Raw genomic sequence first — 23100 nt, 5'->3', positions numbered from 1 at the left:
CACAGTAATGTTTGCTTAATTAGATGTTATCTTAATTAGAGCTCTAGTAGGCCAAAGGTTATTATTTGCATGGTATAATTGACTTGGAACGTTTGTTTGCTGGGGAGATGTGAGTCAGGATGTAGGTATCATATAATATGCCTCAAACCACGAATTCTTGTAAGATTAGTGCAGAGTAGGTTAGATATGAAAATGGAAAGTTACACCTGATTCGTGAACTGTGTCTTTTTGAAAGACTCTTCCTGTTTATCCTTCATCTCTATTTGATTTTCAGTGTATTAGCAAGTAGATGATGTATATGTATCACAGACGTTATACATTTATAAAAACTTAACATTTTCTATTGGCCAACATAGGCGTAGATCCCGGGTGGGGATAACCCCCCCCCCCATATTTTGCCAGGGGAGATTACTTATTTGTGTCTTCTATACTCATCATATAGGCCTACCCCTGCATAACGAAATTCAACAATATTCAATATCCAAAGCAATATCCTCACTATAATAGGTCCCAAAAACAGAATTTTTCCCCACCCCACATAATCGCAAATTGACACGAAAGCTTCATTCCCATTTATTTCATCCAAAATGGTCCTGTCATACACCTTCCCCAATCAAACACATTTCTCTTGCATTTGATCATCTTCTACACTAAACTAGAAAAATCATTATAATACCAAATCTACACACCATGGAATTCACCATCACGTCCAAGCGCACATTGGGCGCCCCATTCCTTTTTTAAAGGAATTTTTATTAGCTCTTTTTGGACTCGTCGTAATTTACCAAAAATTTGAAAAGGTACTCTAAACAAATATAAAATTAAACTCGTTAAATTTTAACGAGTTTTAAAATTTTATATTTGATTATACCTGGATGAATGACAACTTTCACAAACGTACCCTAAACAAGTTGTTCAGTTTCAGAAAACTACCCTTATTCTTGAAAATCAGTGTTTTTAGACTCTTAATGCATCACGCACGTAACTTTCCTTGCCTAAAAACACACCTTTTGCTTGTTTTGTACAGATGTGAGTGCCCCCGGCATAATACCTCTCCAAGGTATGGGCGCTTGAGTGGCTTCAACTCGGATTTTGAAAGTTGCACTTAGCTCCTATTCAAGCCAAATGCAGCTCGTGAATAATGTTTGATCAGCTTTAATGGAATCTGAAACAATTTATTGAATATATTCAAAGAAAGCAGCTTTGAAATTATTTCTCAGAAATGCAGCTCGTGAATAATGTTTGATCAGCTTTAATGGAATCTGAAACAATTTATTGAATATATTCAAAGAAAGCAGCTTTGAGATTATTTCACATATTTCATATTTATACGAAATGATTTGGAATATATTCATGAGGTGAATATTCATGAGGTAACGTCATTGATTATGAATATTCATGAGGTAACCTCATTATGAGGTCACTTCATTTAGTATGGATATTCATGAGATGACGTCATTGATTATGAATATTCATGAGATGAGGTCATTCATTATGAATATTCATGAGGTGACGTCATCCCGGGACGTCATTGATTATGAATGTTGACGTCATTCATTATGAATATTCATGAGATGGCGTCATTGATTATGAATATTCATGAGATGGCGTCATTGATTATGAATATTCATGAGTTGACGTCATTCATTATGAATATTCACGAGGTGACGTCATTTATTATGAATATTCATGAGGCAACGTTATTGATAATGAATATTCATGAGAGGACGTCATTGATTATGAATATTCATGAGGTGACGTCTTTGATTATGAATATTCATGCGGTTATGAATTTTCATGTGGTGACGTCATTCATGAATATTTATGAGATGACGTCATTGATTATGAATATTCATGAGGTGACGTCATGATTATGAATATTCATGAGATGACGTTATTGATTATGAATATTCAAATGAGATGACATCATTCATTATGAATATTCATGAGATGATGTCATTGATGGGTTGACGTCATTCATTATGAATATTCATGAGATGACGTCATTGATCATGAATAGTCATGTGTTGACGTCATTCATTATGAATATTCATGAGATGGCGTCATGGCTGCGAGTGGCATGATAGAGCCGGCAAGGGGAGTTTTGTGGGGTTCATTATCGAACGGGTTTAGCTTGTATTTATATTATTTATTAACATAGGCCTATTTGTTTGTGAAATTTTCAAAATAATCCCATTCAATTACACGGTTGATTTGACGATGGAAATTTACTAAATTTAGAAAATACACGGCGCATACCACCTGATTATGACTATTCATGAGGTGACGTCATTGATTATGAATATTCATGAGGTGACGTCATTGATTATGAATATTCATGAGATGACGTCATTGATTATGAATGTTGACGTCATTCATTATGAATATTCATGAGATGGCGTCATTGATTATGACTATTCATGAGGTGACGTCATTGATTATGAATATTGATAAATTGACGTCATTGATTATGAATATTCAAGAAATTTGGAGATTCAAGAGTCTTGTTAGAACAGAAGCCATTCATCTTAATAGATGGTTTTATTTCTATGGTATAGATTCAGAGAGTCTTGATGTAGCAGAGTCCATTGATCTTAATAGATGGTTTTATATCTATGGTATAGATTCAGAGAGTTTTGTTGGAGCAGAGTCCATTCATCTTAATAGATGGTTTTATATCTATGGTATAGATTCAGAGAGTCTTGTTGGAGCAGAATTCATTGATCTTAATAGATGGTATTATATCTATGGTATAGATTCAGAGAGTCTTGTTAGAGCAGAATCCATTCATCTTAATAGATGGTTTTATATCTATGGTATAGATTCAGAGAGTCTTGTTGGAGCAGAGTCCATTCATCTTAATAGATGGTTTTATATCTATGGTATAGATTCAGAGAGTCTTGTTGGAGCAGAGTCCATTCATCTTAATAGATGGTTTTATTTCTATGGTACAGATTCAGAGAGTCTTGTTGGAGCAGAGTTCATTCATCTTAATAGATGGTTTTATATCTATGGTATAGATTCAGAGAGTCTTGTTGGAGCAGAGTCCATTTATCTTAATAGATGGTTTTATTTCTATGGTACAGATTCAGAGAGTCTTGTTGGAGCAGAGTCCATTCATCTTAATAGATGGTTTTATATCTATGGTATAGATTCAGAGAGTCTTGTTGGAGCAGATTCCATTCATCTTAATAGATGGTTTTATTTCTATGGTATAGATTCAGAGAGTCTTGTTGGAGCAGAGTCCATTCATCTTAATAGATGGTTTTATATCTATGGTATATATTCAGAGAGTCTTGTTGGAGCAGAGTCCATTCATCTTAATAGATGGTTTTATATCTATGGTATAGATTCCGAGAGTCTTGTTGGAGCAGAGTCCATTCATCTTAATAGATGGTTTTATTTCTATGGTATAGATTCAGAGAGTCTTGTTGGAGCAGAGTCCATTTATCTTAATAGATGGTTTTATTTCTATGGTACAGATTCAGAGAGTCTTGTTGGAGCAGAGTCCATTCATCTTAATAGATGGTTTTATATCTATGGTATAGATTCAGAGAGTCTTGTTGGAGCAGAGTCCATTCATCTTAATAGATGGTTTTATTTCTATGGTACAGATTCAGAGAGTCTTGTTGGAGCAGAGTTCATTCATCTTAATAGATGGTTTTATATCTATGGTATAGATTCAGAGAGTCTTGTTGGAGCAGAGTCCATTTATCTTAATAGATGGTTTTATTTCTATGGTACAGATTCAGAGAGTCTTGTTAGAGCAGAATCCATTCATCTTAATAGATGGTTTTATATCTATGGTATAGATTCAGAGAGTCTTGTTGGAGCAGAGTCCATTGATCTTAATAGATGGTTTTATATCTATGGTACAGATTCAGAGAGTCTTGTTGGAGCAGAGTCCATTCATCTTAATAGATGGTTTTATTTCTATGGTACAGATTCAGAGAGTCTTGTTGGAGCAGAGTCCATTCATCTTAATAGATGGTTTTATATCTATGGTATAGATTCAGAGAGTCTTGTTGGAGCAGAGTCCATTCATCTTAATAGATGGTTTTATTTCTATGGTACAGATTCAGAGAGTCTTGTTGGAGCAGAGTTCATTCATCTTAATAGATGGTTTTATATCTATGGTATAGATTCAGAGAGTCTTGTTGGAGCAGAGTCCATTTATCTTAATAGATGGTTTTATTTCTATGGTACAGATTCAGAGAGTCTTGTTGGAGCAGAGTCCATTCATCTTAATAGATGGTTTTATATCTATGGTATAGATTCAGAGAGTCTTGTTGGAGCAGATTCCATTCATCTTAATAGATGGTTTTATTTCTATGGTATAGATTCAGAGAGTCTTGTTGGAGCAGAGTCCATTTATCTTAATAGATGGTTTTATTTCTATGGTACAGATTCAGAGAGTCTTGTTGGAGCAGAGTCCATTCATCTTAATAGATGGTTTTATATCTATGGTATAGATTCAGAGAGTCTTGTTGGAGCAGAGTCCATTCATCTTAATAGATGGTTTTATTTCTATGGTACAGATTCAGAGAGTCTTGTTGGAGCAGAGTTCATTCATCTTAATAGATGGTTTTATATCTATGGTATAGATTCAGAGAGTCTTGTTGGAGCAGAGTCCATTTATCTTAATAGATGGTTTTATTTCTATGGTACAGATTCAGAGAGTCTTGTTAGAGCAGAATCCATTCATCTTAATAGATGGTTTTATATCTATGGTATAGATTCAGAGAGTCTTGTTGGAGCAGAGTCCATTGATCTTAATAGATGGTTTTATATCTATGGTACAGATTCAGAGAGTCTTGTTGGAGCAGAGTCCATTCATCTTAATAGATGGTTTTATTTCTATGGTACAGATTCAGAGAGTCTTGTTGGAGCAGAGTCCATTCATCTTAATAGATGGTTTTATATCTATGGTATAGATTCAGAGAGTCTTGTTGGAGCAGAGTCCATTCATCTTAATAGATGGTTTTATTTCTATGGTACAGATTCAGAGAGTCTTGTTGGAGCAGAGTTCATTCATCTTAATAGATGGTTTTATATCTATGGTATAGATTCAGAGAGTCTTGTTGGAGCAGAGTCCATTTATCTTAATAGATGGTTTTATTTCTATGGTACAGATTCAGAGAGTCTTGTTGGAGCAGAGTCCATTCATCTTAATAGATGGTTTTATATCTATGGTATAGATTCAGAGAGTCTTGTTGGAGCAGAGTCCATTCATCTTAATAGATGGTTTTATTTCTATGGTACAGATTCAGAGAGTCTTGTTGGAGCAGAGTCCATTCATCTTAATAGATGGTTTTATATCTATGGTACAGATTCAGAGAGTCTTGTTGGAGCAGAGTTCATTCATCTTAATAGATGGTTTTATATCTATGGTATAGATTCAGAGAGTCTTGTTGGAGCAGAGTCCATTGATCTTAATAGATGGTTTTATTTCTATGGTACAGATTCAGAGAGTCTTGTTGGAGCAGAGTCCATTGATCTTAATAGATGGTTTTATATCTATGGTATAGATTCAGAGAGTCTTGTTGGAGCAGAGTCCATTGATCTTAATAGATGGTTTTATATCTATGGTATAGATTCAGAGAGTCTTGTTGGAGCAGAGTCCATTCATCTTAATAGATGGTTTTATATCTATGGAATAGATTCAGAGAGTCTTGTTAGAGCAGAATCCATTCATCTTAATAGATGGTTTTATTTCTATGGTACAGATTCAGAGAGTCTTGTTGGAGCAGAACCCATTCATCTTAATAGATGGTTTTATATCTATGGTATAGATTCCGAAAGTCTTGTTGGAGCAGAGTCCATTCATCTTAATAGATGGTTTTATATCTATGGTATAGATTCCGAGAGTCTTCTTGGAGCAGAGTCCATTCATCTTAATAGATGGTTTTATATCTATGGTATAGATTCAGAGAGTCTTGTTAGAACAGAAGCCATTCATCTTAATAGATGGTTTTATTTCTATGGTATAGATTCAGAGAGTCTTGTTAGAACAGAAGCCATTCATCTTAATAGATGGTTTTATATCTATGGTATAGATTCCGAGAGTCTTGTTGGAGCAGAATCCATTCATCTTAATAGATGGTTTTATATCTATGGAATAGATTCAGAGAGTCTTGTTGCAGCAGAGTCCATTGATCTTAATAGATGGTTTTATATCTATGGTACAGATTCAGAGAGTCTTGTTGGAGCAGAGTCCATTCATCTTAATAGATGGTTTTATATCTATGGTATAGATTCAGAGAGTCTTGTTAGAACAGAAACCATTCATCTTAATAGATGGTTTTATATCTATGGAATAGATTCAGAGAGTCTTGTTGGAGCAGAGTCCATTCATCTTAATAGATGGTTTTATATCTATGGTACAGATTCAGAGAGTCTTGTTGCAGCAGAGTCCATTGATCTTAATAGATGGTTTTATATCTATGGTACAGATTCAGAGAGTCTTGTTGGAGCAGAATTCATTGATCTTAATAGATGGTTTTATATCTATGGTATAGATTCAGAGAGTCTTGTTGGAGCAGAGTCCATTCATCTTAATAGATGGTTTTATATCTATGGTATAGATTCAGAGAGTCTTGTTGGAGCAGAGTCCATTCATCTTAATAGATGGTTTTATTTCTATGGTACAGATTCAGAGAGTCTTGTTGGAGCAGAGTCCATTCATCTTAATAGATGGTTTTATATCTATGGTATAGATTCAGAGAGTCTTGTTGGAGCAGAGTCCATTCATCTTAATAGATGGTTTTATATCTATGGTATAGATTCAGAGAGTCTTGTTGGAGCAGAGTCCATTCATCTTAATAGATGGTTTTATTTCTATGGTACAGATTCAGAGAGTCTTGTTGGAGCAGAGTCCATTCATCTTAATAGATGGTTTTATATCTATGGTACAGATTCAGAGAGTCTTGTTGGAGCAGAGTCCATTGATCTTAATAGATGGTTTAATTTCTATGGTACAGATTCAGAGAGTCTTGTTGGAGCAGAGTCCATTCATCTTAATAGATGGTTTTATATCTATGGTATAGATTCAGAGAGTCTTGTTGGAGCAGAGTCCATTGATCTTAATAGATGGTTTTATATCTATGGTATAGATTCAGAGAGTCTTGTTGGAGCAGAGTCCATTCATATTACAATATGGTTTTATATCTATGGTATAGATTCCGAGAGTCTTGTTGGAGCAGAGTCCATTGATCTTAATAGATGGTTTTATTTCTATGGTATAGATTCAGAGAGTCTTGTTGGAGCAGAGTCCATTCATCTTAATAGATGGTTTTATTTCTATGGTACAGATTCAGAGAGTCTTGTTGGAGCAGAGTCCATTGATCTTAATAGATGGTTTTATATCTATGGTATAGATTCAGAGAGTCTTGTTGGAGCAGAGTCCATTGATCTGAATAGATGGTTTTATATCTATGGTATAGATTCAGAGAGTCTTGTTGGAGCAGAGTCCATTCATCTTAATAGATGGTTTTATATCTATGGTATAGATTCAGAGAGTCTTGTTGGAGCAGAGTCCATTCATCTTAATAGATGGTTTTATATCTATGGTATAGATTCAGAGAGTCTTGTTAGAACAGAAACCATTCATCTTAATAGATGGTTTTATATCTATGGTATAGATTCAGAGAGTCTTGTTGGAGCAGAGTCCATTCATCTTAATAGATGGTTTTATATCTATGGTATAGATTCAGAGAGTCTTGTTGGAGCAGAGTCCATTGATCTTAATAGATGGTTTTATATCTATGGTATAGATTCAGAGAGTCTTGTTGGAGCAGAGTCCATTCATCTTAATAGATGGTTTTATATCTATGGTATAGATTCAGAGAGTCTTGTTGGAGCAGAGCCCATTCATCTTAATAGATGGTTTTATATCTATGGCATAGATTCAGAGAGTCTTGTTGGAGCAGAGTCCATTCATCTTAATAGATGGTTTTACAGTATATCTATTTTATGTATTCAGAGAATCTTGTTGGACTACCGTAAAACCTCGTCTACAAGCACACAGAGTGCTCTTGATGAAAGCTAAATTAATCCAGACACCATTCATTGACAAATTATGATATTATGGAGTTTGAGCAAATTAATTACCGATACAAGCATATACAAACAAGTACTATAATTGTAAGACCAATCTATAATTGAATACACGAATTCAAAACCCACCCATGTCCATGGGAAGTGATTTTGAGAAAAAAAACATGTGTATCATTTTAATTCCTTCAGTTAGATTTACCTGGTTAATATGGTAAGTTTTACGTGCAAATGAGTAGGTTAAACTGTATTAGGTATGACGATTAGCATTTCAGGGACATCGTGGTGTTCATTTTAAATGCTGGACTTGTGTGGGTTTTTTTAATCATATACAAAGACAATAATGTTGGAATGAGATTACCACTAGTAAGATAATACAAAATAAAGCACACAGGTATGTATAATGTTGATAAGCATTCTGCCATGTAATATAAACCACACATTTTCCTTGATTAAACCCATTTTTTTTTCCAAAAGTCACTCTCCAGTAATGAACGTGTTACAAGTGGACTTTTATACATACTGGATTTCAATCAATGTGTTACAAGACTCAAATCATAGACTTTGGTAGTTCTTTCATACATGCTATTTCTCCCATGCTCAATAGACACAGAGGATGAATTTGAGTTGTTCTTTCATACATATGACAGGCCTATGTATAGCAACAATTTCCCTGGCTTGGAAGAGCAGAGTCCATTGATCTTAAGCTTCTTCCACTTGATGGCTTGGAAGAGCAGAGTCCATTGATCTTAAGCTTCTTCCACAGTTCCACTTGATGGCTTGGAAGAGCAGAGTCCTTTGATTTTAAGCTTCTTCCACTTGATGGCTTGGAAGAGCAGAATCCATTGATCTTAAGCTTCTTCCACTTGATGGCTGGGAAGATGAGGACGACCACCTACAAGATAAAATACATAAAACCTTTTTCAATATCCAAAAATCCATCATAATATTTATTCCTAATAATATAAGATATCTTTGTGGTACCTCTTATAAGATTTCTTTTCCATCATATCGAAAAGACATAGGGCCTACAGTAGAATAAGCCCAATCGGCATTGGAATTGTAGGACAGTTTTTGCAGTTTTGGGACACTTTGTCCTTTGACCTTTCAGAAAATTCACAAATATTGGGTTTTTGTACGTACAAAATATAATCTAAAAAATTTTAATCTTTGTTGGAGTAATCACTCTATCTCTGTTGACATCTCTAGGTATAATTACAATTTATAAAGTACAGGTCGGGCGGATTCATCACTACTTCTTGAAACAATGAAATTAAATAAAAAAAAAATAAAAAAAATCAATTAAAAAAAATCAATCAATCAATCAATCAATCAATCAATCAATCAATCAATAAATAAATAAATAAATAAATAAATAAATAAATAAATAAATAAATAAATAAATAAATAAATAAATAAATAAATAAATAAATAAATAAATAAATAAATAAATAAATAAATAAATAAATAAATAAAAAAAAAAAAAAAACATGAAAAGTAGTGCTGTTGTCGAAATGATTTTTTCATGTTGACATGTCGGAATAATTAAAATCCCAATATTTAGGATAAGTATTGAAGCCGGTGTAATTCAAATTTGTTCACATTAATCTCAAAATGAATGAAATCCATCGTAAATGCATGCAATAGGCCTACTATTCCACTCGTTGAGGCGATAACAAGTCGGACGGATTCATCACTACTTCTTGAAACAATGTAAATAAATAAATAAATAAATAAATAAATAAATAAATAAATAAATAAATAAATAAATAAATAAATAAATAAATGTAAAACTAATATGCAGTACTTCAGTTGGGGGTATTTTGGCACTTCTTAGTTTACCCGACTTCTGTTTTTTATGTCGACAACTCCAAATTTATGTCGACATATCGGAATATTTTTTATGTCGACAATAGCACTAGAAAATTACATACCTTTCTGAAGGAGGCAGGCTTATACTTGCTGTATCCGACTTTTCAGTCTCCTCCTGTTCTTCTTCATGTACTTCTTCCTCTACTGTTTGTGTTTGTAATACTGGTTTTCCCAGAGGTATTCCTGATGGATTGATCTCCTTGGGCGCATCAAGAAACTCTGGTTTGAGGGGCAGCCCCAGAGGGTTCATGTCACGAGGAGCGTTTTTGTCGGCACTGATATGGTATTTTTCAGTCATGTCGAGTGGGTTATCAACTATGTTGTCGTGCATCGAGAGAAATAGTGGTATGTAGGCCATGTAATCGAAAAACGATATCTGAAAAAAAGAAGATAAATGGCCATAAAGATAAATATACGCATTATAATAAAAAAAATATATTGCTCCGAATCTCATTGATAATAAAATTTAAGCCGGAGGCCGAGGGCACTCGAAAATAGAAGTGACGCAGGCATATACTGCATCTGCCTATCAGTGTAGATTTTTGTCGAAAAAGGGGTCATTCAGTTTGGGCGCCAAGAAAATGGGGGTCCGAGTGTGCAACCGCTAAAAACTTGGGGTCATTGACAGTGAAAATTTGCCATTTTGAATCTACCATGTGCCACAAAAATGCCAAATTTGTTTAAAATAAACGCACGCGAAGAGTTGGTGTAAACCCCGGGGTGTAAATGTCTAAAAAAGGGTGTCATTGGGTGTATAACGGATGAAAAAAGGGGGTCATCGGGTGTAGAGCCGCCTAGAGCGTAGATTGAGAGGCATATGACGCATACCTATATAGATCTAGTGCCCCCCCGGAATTTGTCATATGACTCAATCTTGAAACATGAAAGCTTCGATATGCAAACACACAAACCCACCCCTGCACACATACATTATACATTTTTATTAGGATAAATACTTTTACAACAAACCTCTGAATTTTCATTGACATTCATTCGTGACATAACATAGCGTTCCTGTTCTCTATTGAGTCCGCCAGCAAGGAGTTCAATCCGTATAGACTCGGCACTGACATGGTTTGCACCATGCTCAGATGCGTTGATATTGCAGTAAAACATGGCCTGAACAGAAAGAAAAAACAGGTTATCATTAGTGCCAATTGCATCGTGCTCAAAAGTTAGAAGCAGAAAAGCAGATCTACTAGTTTTTGGGCGGGTATGGCGGTGGCCGAGCGGAACGAGTAATCGGAAGGTTGCGGGTTCAAGCCCCGGCGACGCCATCGTGTTGTGTCCTTGAGTAAGGCACTTTATCTCGATTACTCCTCTCCAACCAGGTGTATAAATGGGTATCGGCATTCTTAAATGCTGGGAAGGGTAACAGACTCGCTGTAGAGGAGGTGTAGCGATCCCCCTATAGCAACATACATAGAGGAGTCTGACCCAATCGCTAATGAAAGAGAGATGGGCACTCCGATCACTGCTTACCTTTACCTTATAACAAAAATGATGTAAAAGCCTAAAAGGACATTGTTACCAACAAAATAGACTATAAAAGAGAAACAGACATAGGCCTAAATCACACGATACGTTTAAAACTCTAAATATATTGGAGTCTTGACTCCAGTTTAATTAAATTAAGATTATGGTAAATTATCTGCTGAAATTATATTTAACATTTAAAGAACAGGTTTTTTATTAGGCCTGTACGCTAAGAAAATATCATGGTAAAATTGTTTCTTTACGGTTGCCCCATATAGTCAGAATAAACAAATCACCGAAAACTAATTTGGGCACAAAATGCCGAATTTTGAGCAAAGTTTTCGACATCCCCCATCATCATTATTCCCCTCTTTCTCAGAAATAAAAAAAACCTGGAAAAAAAACCCAATTCTGGTCTCAGAGTCTGGATCAGAATACCATAATAATTTGATTTGTTCTGTTCGGGTTTTTGACAACCCTGGATAACCTAAGAAAGCCTCTATTGAAGCTTATTTCCACTGGTGTCCATTTGAACACCGGGACGGGTTGGGAACAGTCAGGGGTTAACACCCTACTCTGCGAGATACATGTACAGGTATGGCTCTCTGCACACGGGACCGACGGCTTAACGTCCCCTCCGAAGGACGGAGTACTTTCATGGTTCATTTACCCAATTTTAAATGAACCATGGGGAGAGCAGAAGTCTGAATTTAATCTACAGAGGTTGCCAATTAATTTCAGACTTTTTTTTTCCAAGTCAATATCCAAGCAAATCGCCACCGCCGGGTATTGAACCTGGGACCTCATGGACTAAAGGCAAGTGCCCTAACCATTGCGCCGCGCTCTCCTTAATTTACCTTGTATAGTGTCATTTTTCTTTCTATATCCATCAAGTCTGACTGGTCAACAAGATACTTTCCAAATGGACTGAAATGAAATAAACAAAACGTGATACAAACAAGTACACAATTATTATACACGAACCCACACGAACCGGCGCTGTTGTATCCATTTTCAGACTGCCTATCGCAATATTATATTTTTAGAAGTAATACCGTATGATTCCACCTGCAATTGCATACCATAGTGTGTTTTTGACGAAAGAGACGAAAGACACCCTCTACAAAAACATCATTGGAATTTGAGCAACTACTTAGTATATTACTGATGCAGGCGGCTGTACAAACATGTATTATTGTAATATATTGCAAAGTTTTTGTGGGGGATCTCTTTCATTTCTCTCTCTTTTAGAGGCATGGAATTCTGCGGTAGTATGTTAAATTTAGAATCCGTCATAGTTATTAATCGCATTGCAGATTGAAAATCATTTGAATTTGTGCGGAAACACACTTTCAGTTTTATGTATACTTACTCCATGGAGCACATTCTTTCACACACTGCAGCGACAACGGCAAACATTTTAAACGTAACCTTGGTGTGTTCATCGATGTCTAGTACCTGTTCAGTGAGTACCAAAAACATAGTTCATTATCAAATATCATAATACGAATTAGTTCTATCTTCAGTATAATCTTGGTCAAGCGATTCTTTCAGTTATGCATGTTCGGTGAGCAATATTTCACTTAAGTCCAGCTCGGAATGGTCCTATAAAATTATTTGTCGTTGCTTTCCTCGAAAAAAGTTGGAAGTGTTATTTCTCTTTTGTATTTAACTTAACTTATCCATCATCCATGATCAATAAGTTACTTTTAACAGTCATAGGGGTCAAGCAGAAAGCCATGGGAAATGTTACACTTGCTACTTGCTAAAAACATACTAAAACTTGTAATGCGCATCTTAAAAAATTAGTGTGAAATTTATTACAATGCAAGCTCGCCTGCTTTGGAATTGCTCACGTGCATTAAGTACTTTTTAAAGACATTTCAAGACTTGGGTTTATAGTTTTTGACTTTTGCGTTGCCATTTAAACAATATTCTCAAGTTACTTTCACGAAAGTCGTTTTAGGACTAGGGCCAGGGTTTAATTATTTTTGACTTTTGCATTAAGCCTACCATCGTAGACAATATTCCCAAGTTAGTCTGTTACGTCTGTTTTAAACGTCATCTCATAAAATCTCCGGATCAAATCGTTATGAATAATGAATGAGAACTATAAATTTATTATACATTACCTTCAAAACGTATTCAATTTGTTTTCGTTTTATTTCGGATAGGCTCTGTACTCCGTCGAGGGCGTTCCGCAGTTCCTATAACGAAGCATATATGAAACCTAACAACGGTTAACGTTGGTTAAGGCGAGTCGGAGCGGTGCCTGAGATAGCAGTTAGGCTTAGGAACTGGTGGGTTCGAATACCCTGTCCTTCAACCCATCTCCCAGTAATTCCAGGTGAAGTGAAAAAACTTCATCATAAATCGGATAAATGGGTGTTTTGACGTATTTTTTGCCGAATTGTCTAAATCCGTGGCGTGGAACCCCCTCGGGACCCCCGAATGGGTCACCAAGAAATGTTCATTTTCTCCCCCCCCCCCCCCCCATGTTGAAAATCTTCCTAAGCCACTGGCGGTGTTTGTGCTCAAATATTGAGAAAAATAAAGCCCACACAAGAATAATATTGGTTAAAACTTTAAGGGACTGTGTAACGTAACGAGGCTTTCTTACCTGATACTCAAGACAGCAATCCTGATCATCATCCTCAACAACGAACGCTCGTCCGAATGGTTCTATCTTAGGGGCTTCGATCAGTCGGTAATGCGACAGAAAATCAATACTTGTATCTGCAATTTAATCAAGTAATTTTAAATTTAATTGATTGACTGATTGATTGATTGATTGATTGATTGATTGACCACCACGAAACATTTTAGTCATAAGGCTGCGTTTAAGTAGAACTATACGGTATACGGTATTCGCTATACCATATACGCTCATTCGATCAGGCTGAGTTCACATACCGTAAAAACTCGATAGTTAGCATATGTGCTTACTATCGGGTGGTTTGAAACAAGCAAACATGAAGAGCCCCATCCACAAAAGTGTAAAGGGTTTTGAGCAAATCATCGATACACATAATTAGGGGAAAGCGGGAGTGTTCGCCCTAGGGGCAGGTTCGCCCACCCCTTGTTTCTCAGCACTACGGCTATCGAGGAATTTAGTGATGGCAAAATTAGGTGACATAGGTCATGATAAACTTCTCATATTCGCTACGCGACATATAGGGACGTGTTCATCGAACTGCAGCCAAAACAAAAAAATTACACCAAAACGTAATTTTTTCTTGCATTAATAATGTTGTTTTATCATTGATACATAAATACAGATGGTTTTAATGGAAATCTGTATTTGGAACATATGGGATTTGTTAAAGATTTAATGTAGTTATAAACTCCTTAATCGATTTGTTTATTTTTGCATACCCTGAAGAAAATACAAAAATGTGCACAAGGGGCACGTTCGCGCTTTTGAGGATGGGGCACATCGTCATCATCCCTATATCTTCGTGTCAAAAATTGCTGTGATAGTACGGCGAATCCTCTCGTTTTTCAAAAGCTACGCATGGCGATTTTGTTCGAGATAGGCCGAGCTAAGGATAAGCATACCATTTACATGATATGAGATATCACACCGAGCCTGCCGCATAGTTTCTATTCTACGATTTGTGCATGATGATCAGTACCACACATGTGTTGCCATTATAGAAAATTCGATTTGTGGTCAGGTAAAACGCAGGTTTTGTTTCCAGTACACTAACTCGAAAAGCAATACACTAATTAGCGGGGCCTTACTGTTTGATGTGGATAGATTTTACTGCATTTTATAAGTAAAGATTTTGAAATCCAAAGTAAAAATTGTGATATTTTCAACTGTTTGAGAAATGAACTATACAAAGTAACCCCATTCTTCCATGGTAACCCGTGTAAGATCCAGCTGCTGTATCTATAATGCAATACATTACTGACTTTCTTTATCTGCGTCAATAATAGAATATCGATTTCAATCGAATTGAATACATGTCTCCATTTTGAGTTTGTACTACACCTCTGAGCGTTCAAGCGATCGATATCTAGCCAATCAGATATACGGTAGGCTTCCTTTTCTTGCGTTCGGTGAAATACTAATCGCCCGTCGCTCACCAACGGAGTATTAAGTTTATATTTATAACACTGGTTGTCGACACTGTGTGGGGCGTGTTGTGTTCGCCCTATATCTTCCCCGGGCGAACTTGCCCCAAACTGGAGGGCGGACCTGTCCCATCAGCCTATTATGCAAAATATTGATAATTATACCATTATACAAGGTAAAACTACTGAAAAGCATATTTTTTAAAGTTATGTGGTATCAGTATTACACATACCACCGTTATGTCCTAATCCATAATCCCCCGAAGTTGTAAACATTATACGTTTAAGCTCACTTTGGACCCCTACATTTTGCCTTGACCCGACCCCTGCAACAAATTTAGTGATTTCCCAGAAGAGAATGAATGCCCTGTATACTCTTGCTAAATGTTTGCATTGAATAGGACCTATGTTATTGTTACGCAATGTTTAAACCTTTTTTGTGATTAGGGTGAACTTACCCCACCATATGGGCGAACCTGCCCCATGGGGCAAGTTCGCCACTTTGCAAAACTTTTTTGTTTGCTCTATCCTGTTGCTATTGTAAGGCCTATAGTTCTGAGATTGTGGTCATATATAGCTAAGACATAGGGCTTTCACATGGGCTAATCAGGTCATCCCTAACCTTAAAATTGACATCGCTAGGCTGATCAGAAAAAAATAGGGCGAACACTCCCCGCTCTCCCCTACATACGAACAAGTAAACCTACAAATTTGTGTCTCAACCCCATTAGCTCAGTTGGTAAAGCGCCGGACTTTGGTACAATTTCATGTTTTCAAAAGCGCTCGATAGTAAGCAGATATGCTAACTATCGAGTTTTTACGGTAGTATACATCTATGTGAACTCAGCCTGATTGGAATGAGCGTATATCGTATACCGTATACAGTATTAGTAGGCATATACTTCTATGTGAATGCAGCCTAAAGGTGAACAGATTTGTCTTCCATGCATAGAGGGTGTAAAGATTTACTTACGTTTAATTTTGATTTCATGTTTATTTGAGTTGTTTGACGTAGTAGGCCTCTCATTATTGTTGATTGGTTTATCTGATTGTAATTCGGTGGCCGTGTTTAACACCAACTGAAGATGAGATTGCATGGCCTCTGGTTTTTCTTTGAATAATCTATTGACTCTGCGAACTCCACGAACTGTATACGCAAGGAAAAAAGAAACATGCATTAATTTAATGAACCGGGTTCAAGTTGACTTTTGTACCAATAAGTAATGGGAAAATACATGCGAGTTTCGATTGAAATAAGTGACAGTCTTAGCAGGGAGCCGGAAGAAGAAATGTTTCAGGGATAAAATATAAATGGAGACGGCAAAGAGAAAAGTGTCATTAAAATGATTAAAAATGGGACGAAAAATGGCCAAATGGGAACGATTTTTTTTGCAATCATATCAATGGTCAATACACGCAAAATGCTGAAAACAATTTAGGCATGCTTACTTTTTCCAAGCTCTGAAGGTGAGCTGGGTGGATCTTCAAATCCCGCCCAACCTTCAGTAGGAAGAGTTTCTATTACGTCATCCTCCTTGGTTACGTTGTCATCGTTACGCGATTGTAGACGTATCTCAGAGATTTCGCTGGTAGTTTCCTCTTCGCTACTATCGTGGGTCAGATGAGTAAGTACCTTAGGTTTACGTTTGGTAACATTTTTACGCTTTCTTTCGTCCCTTTCAAGTTTATCCTTGGCTGATTTTAATAAACTTTGGAATTCTTCGTCATCTGTTGAGCAATAAAATATGTTAATATATAATTACAAAAATGATTAGAGTCATAGGCCTAAGTGTGTTGATCTATTTGATTTAAGGGAAGACTAGGTATTGTGGGTCGAAGCAGCCAAAAAATATCGATTTTCATTATCTAAATCAATATATTATTGAAAAATAACACTTTGATGTTTTGCACAAGTTCATTTTGCAAGTCATATGCTTTGAAAACTTGCTTGATTTATTGTTGTTAATGAGTTATGTGCGTTTTACAAAAGCGTTGTTGTTTTAGCCCTCTTTATAACATAACTCAAGAACCACAGGACTTACAACAGTATATCTGTGATATATGAATTCTTCTACAGACTCGCTATGAAATGACCAATGCAATTATTTTGGCCAAAGCTCACTATATTCGTAAGATGCCACGAACTACCAAATTGCAACAGTTTAAAATAGTTGCTAACTTATACAATCAAGAAAAATGACAAAATTGCATTCAGTTTAACGAAAAATAAACATCTATAAAGCATGTAGGATTCAACATTTCAAAAGTACAATACTTTACTCCCAGGTAATATGATTATTCAGTCGGAGAACTTAAATGAGTATCACTAGACTAATTCCAATCAGCCGTCTACACTTCGCATGTACTGTGTATGCTTCGTAGTGACGACTGATTATCTTACAGCCAATATCATGACGGACTTCTGAAAACTATTCAATGCGACTTTGGTTGTGCGCCGTAGCGCGACTGACTAGCGGCGCCCGTGTACCGCGTCGCTGTACCGCGCCGCTGTGACAAGATCGCGCTCTGAACTTCTAAAAACAACAAACTCGGTCAAAAGGTCAATTTGGACACAACTGCGCATGCTCTATGCCACAGGAATCCTGTTGCAAAATCCGTCACTTTTTTTCCACATAGTTTTCTCAGTCGTCAATCCAGACGAATGACGACTGAGGGCAGCAGTCTAGAGTATCACACTGTCAATAAATGTTGACATTTTGAAACTTACCGATACCATTCTCTTTGGCAAGCCTCTCCTTTTCAAGTCTCTCTTCTTCACGTTTCTTTTGCCACTCACTGTAAATGAAGATAATACAGATGTAAATTAACATTACAAATATCTCACAAATGAAATTATGTCTGGTGCTGATTTGCATATCTATGGTCAGGGTCTAGCTCACAGAATTAAAATTTGTGGTCTAGCTATAAGAGATTTCGAATAAATGGTATTGCGATAATTGGTAAAACAACATTGGTGTGGTAATTGTTGTCTCATCTTGAAGTATGCGTGTGGTGGTATCTATAATGGTATGTGGGGCGTGTGTTTGTATCAGGGGCGTAGCCAGCTTTCTTGGTCGGGGGGGGGAGGCAAAATAAAATTTTCGGGGAAAAATTCGCAAATGCATAATTTTGACCCGGTATTATCGGGTATTATGCATGTATACCATTTTTTAGAGAGAATGTACAAGTCTTTGAGCTACCAAAAAGGCTTTATTGGGACAATGTGCCCGCGTGGCGAACAAAAAAAATGTATTTTACACTATTTGGCCCATGATCTGGGTGAAAAGGCCCAATGTGGACAATGTGCGCGTACCCAGCAAACACAAAAACGTTTTAAAAACGTTTTAAATAAGTTATATTTTGGCTTTTGGTTTAGGTAAAAACGTTTTAATAACATTAAAATGTCGGGTTATAGAAAGGTCATGATAACGTTTTAAAACGTTTTGTATGAAAACACACTACAACAATATTTTTAAATATAAACAAAAAATGTTATAGTAAACTATTTTTGCAAACATTTTTGCCAAATATTGTGTCAATACTTAAATAACATTATGTTAAAATATTTGAACCCAGCAAACACAGAAATGTTCTTAAAATGTTTTTTTCAAAACCTTTTAATAACATTTAAATGTCGGGTTATATAAAGGTCATGAAAACGTTTTTAAAACGTTATTGAAAATATTATGGGCAAACATTTTTCGCAAAATATTTTTTCAACCCTAAAATAACATTCTGTTTAGAATGTTTTGTATCAAGTTTTCAAGAATGTTTTTGGAATGTTATTAAAACGTTTTTATACCCTTTATATAACCCGACATTTAAACGTTTTCTGTAAAACATTTTTGTTTGCTGAGCAGTAGATTATCAAAAATGTTTTTAAGTTTATGAAAACGTTTTATACTCTTAATATACCCTTTATATAACCCGACATTTAAACGTTTTCTGACAACCTTTTATAACCTTTTGCGAATGATGTCGAAAACGTTTTGTGTTTGCTGGGTAGCGCGCATTTTTTGTTTGTATTTTACCCTATTTTGGCCCATGATCAGGATGAATTTGGGTGGAAAACGGACTCCTTGCCCCTTTTCTTTTCCTTTGCCTTCCCGATTCGCTCTTTGATTTTTTGTCTGAGGGGCACATTTCTCTTTCATTTTTTGTCGGAAGTCACTCTGCCTCCTGCCCCCACTGGCTACGCTACTGATTTGTATACTTACTCAAACCATTCCATTCCTCTACCATCCGTTTTTGTAATCATCTCAGTGAGACCTCGTGTACTGCCTTTGCTCATCTTGACCATGGTCTTGACGGCTTCTTTTGGTGGCAGATATTTGAATTCCTTCTTTTTACGGGATCCACGAACAACTCCTGAGTCATCTATCGTGTCATCATACACCCAATCCTCAGGCTCCTGTCTGTTGTGTGAAGAAAGAAAATGTCAAAATGCATTGCATATTGCATCGCATATTGTATTGCACCGCATATTGCATCGCATATTGCTTCGCACATTGCATCGCACATTGCATCGCACATTGCATCGCACATTGCAGCGCACATTGCATAGCACATTGCATCGCACATTGCATCGCACATTGCATCGCATTGCATCGCGCATTGCATCACACTTTGCATCGCACATTGCATCGTATTGCATCGCACATTGCATCGCATATAGCATCGCAAATTGCATCGCATTGCATCGCATATTGCATCGCACATTGCATCGCATTGCATCGCATATTGCATCACACATTGCATCGCATATTGCATCGCACATTGCATCGCATATTGCATCGCATATTGCATCGCATTGCATCGCACTTTGCACCGCACATTGCATCGCACATTGCATCGCATATTGCATCGCATATTGCATCGCACATTGCATCGCACATTGCATCGAACATTGCATCGCATATTGCATCGCACATTGCATCGCATATTGCATAGCACATTGCATCGCATTGCATCGCACATTGCATCGCATATTGCATCGCACATTGCATCGCATATTGCATCGCACATTGCATCGCACATTGCATCGCACATTGCATCGTGCATTGCATCGCGCATTGCATCGCGCATTGCATCGCATATTGCATCCCACATTGCATCGCATATTGCATCGCACATTGCATCGCACATTGCATCGCATATTGCATCCCACATTGCATCGCATATTGCATCGCACTTTGCATCGCATATTGCATCGCATATTGCATCGCACATTGCATCGCACATTGCATCGCATATTGCATCGCACATTGCATCGCACTTTGCATCGCATATTGCATCGCATATTGCATCGCACATTGCATCGCACATTGCATCGCATATTGCATCGCACATTGCATCGCACATTACATCGCACATTGCATCGCACATTGCATCGCATTGCATCGCACATTGCATCGCACACTGCATCGCATATTGAATCGCACATTGCATCGCATTGCATCGCATATTGCATCGTACATTGCATCGCACATTGCATAGCACATTGCATTGCACATTGCATCGCATATTGCATCGCATATTGCATCGCATATTGCATCGCATATTGCATCGCAACGCATATTGCATAGCATAGCGTAGCATTAATTGCATTGCATTGCATTGCATTACATTAAATGTTACATTACATTGTTACATTCATCATCATCATCATCCTTTGGCTGCGGAGCAGGCGACCACAAAATTTCTCAATGTTCATGATGTACAGGATAACAATTTATTTCAAAAGAATACCATGCATCTGCAAAAATTAATACCAGAGATCTTTCTTGCAATAAACATAATACCCCGTATTTGGAATGCTCTCCCTGCACATGGCACATATCCCTGCTATAAACTGCCGGCCATCAGACCTCACACGGAGGTTAACTGCTATCTAGGCGATCACTACTAAGATGCTCCTTTCTTGCTGTTGATCCCCAGATATGATTTGACATAAACAAATCACATCTATATCGCTGTTTAATTATATTTAGTATGATGGTATGATAATGAAACTTACTGTTTCTTCAAGACACGAGATATAGCCTTCCGAAACATCTTCACAGCTTTCTTCTCTTCCTTCTTTTCTTCTTTCATTTCTTCCATCATCTTCTGTTTTTCTTCTTCATCTTCGACGTCATTCATGTCAGACAGATCACTACTTCGTACACTACTGGCCGAGCTTGCAGAACTTACTCGCTCTAGCTCTTTCGCGATTGCCTTTTTCATCCTGAAATAATTATAGTTACGTCGTATAGATGAGTTGACTTCTGACGTCAATGCCTGGCAGTATGCGCACGCATCATCACAATTTCCATTGTTTTTTGCCTGGCAGTATGCGAGCGCATCATATTTTGTTCAGGGCTCGTGTTTTTAAAACTCCCGCCACATCACAATAAGGCGATTGAACAGTGTAGTGGTTACTTGGGGTTCACTCAAGCATATCGATATACCAGTCCCTTGCCTTTGTTGATAAACATTGAGGTCAACTCATCTATACAAAGTATAGTAATGAATCATGCAAAATAACGGGAGAGGAAACACAACAGGATTTAATAATAAATGCTAGAAGAGGAAACTTGGCGAAGAACCGGGTGAAGAACTGGAACGAAAGAGCAAACTATACCAATTCAGCCTTTGTATCGGGACAAGGAATTGCATGCATTCACAACTTTTCCAAAGAAAAAAAAACCCAACCAATTCCTCGCGTTTCAACGTTTCGTGCCCAACCCCGGATTTATCAAGTGTCTTAATTTAAAATTTCGTGTTCTCCCCTATACCTGCAAAGATGTTGTGTCCTTGAAAAATGTATGGACCACAATGGCCTCATCCCAATAGCATAGTCCAATAACCTTAATTAAACAATCAGAGTGCAAAATTTGACCTCAAGTTGCAGAGTATGAGTTTTTGTATCCAACGTTTTAAAGGCCATTCAATGAATGTATAAATGTATTGGGATTAAAAAACTGCGCACTATAGATGAGAATGTTTTGGATCCTAGTGTGTGTTCACTCGCTTTTACTGAGTAAATATTGATCGATCCATAAAAATATTAATATACTTACTTCTTTTTTTCTTTTTCTCGTTTTCTCTCCTTTTTTTCTTCCTTCTTCTCTTCTTTCTTCTCAGTCAGTTTTTGTTCAACCTTTTGTGCTTTTATTAGTGCCTTCTTTTCTTGTATCGCCTGTTCTTTTTCTTTGTCTTCAAGGGTAGCATCTACATCACTTATTTCATCGCTATGAACGGAGCTTACACTGGTGTCACTCACTGAAGAATCGCTGGAAGATGACAGGATTTTCTTCCTAATAAAAAGCCCGGGATAAAAAGAGACACGACGTCAAATAAAAGGTGAAGGGCCTATTGATATACGGTAGGTTGTCTTTTTTACTCTAAATTTTGGATGTTGTTGCACAGTTTTTAAAAGAAATTATAGTGCAGAGACGACAATAATATACAACATAATTATAATATCATGAACCTTAGTACAAAAGAAGTTCTGTTAAGGAGAATACACGAGGACATATGGGTTTATAGGTGTTTTGAGAATTTACAGACTAACAATCAGGCAGTAGTTAATTATACCGAATTGAACTTTTGCTTCTGCATGAATCCTCGGCAAAATGC

The 23100-nt window shown here is 36.7% G+C and overlaps 1 protein-coding gene across 1 annotated transcript; it reads right to left on the bottom strand.

Moving 5' to 3' along the window:
* Window positions 1-7890: 7890 nt before the first annotated feature.
* On the bottom strand, window positions 7891-22774 carry LOC140171732 (uncharacterized). The gene is made up of 13 exons (XM_072195045.1): window positions 22542-22774; window positions 21497-21706; window positions 19698-19895; window positions 18209-18276; window positions 16930-17208; window positions 16454-16627; window positions 14021-14136; window positions 13533-13607; window positions 12773-12858; window positions 12258-12327; window positions 10894-11043; window positions 9987-10300; window positions 7891-8947 (listed from the first exon to the last, which is right to left on the bottom strand). Exons 2-13 carry the CDS (start codon window positions 21703-21705, stop codon window positions 8857-8859), a joined length of 1830 nt encoding a protein of 609 aa, XP_072051146.1. The 5' UTR covers window position 21706; window positions 22542-22774; the 3' UTR covers window positions 7891-8856.
* Window positions 22775-23100: the final 326 nt, after the last annotated feature.

This window comes from Amphiura filiformis, chromosome 15, assembly GCF_039555335.1.
Source record: "Amphiura filiformis chromosome 15, Afil_fr2py, whole genome shotgun sequence".
Classification (NCBI taxonomy): Eukaryota; Metazoa; Echinodermata; class Ophiuroidea; order Amphilepidida; family Amphiuridae; genus Amphiura; species Amphiura filiformis.
Note: the sequence above shows the minus strand (reverse complement) of the source record. Positions and strands in the feature narration are given on the sequence as shown.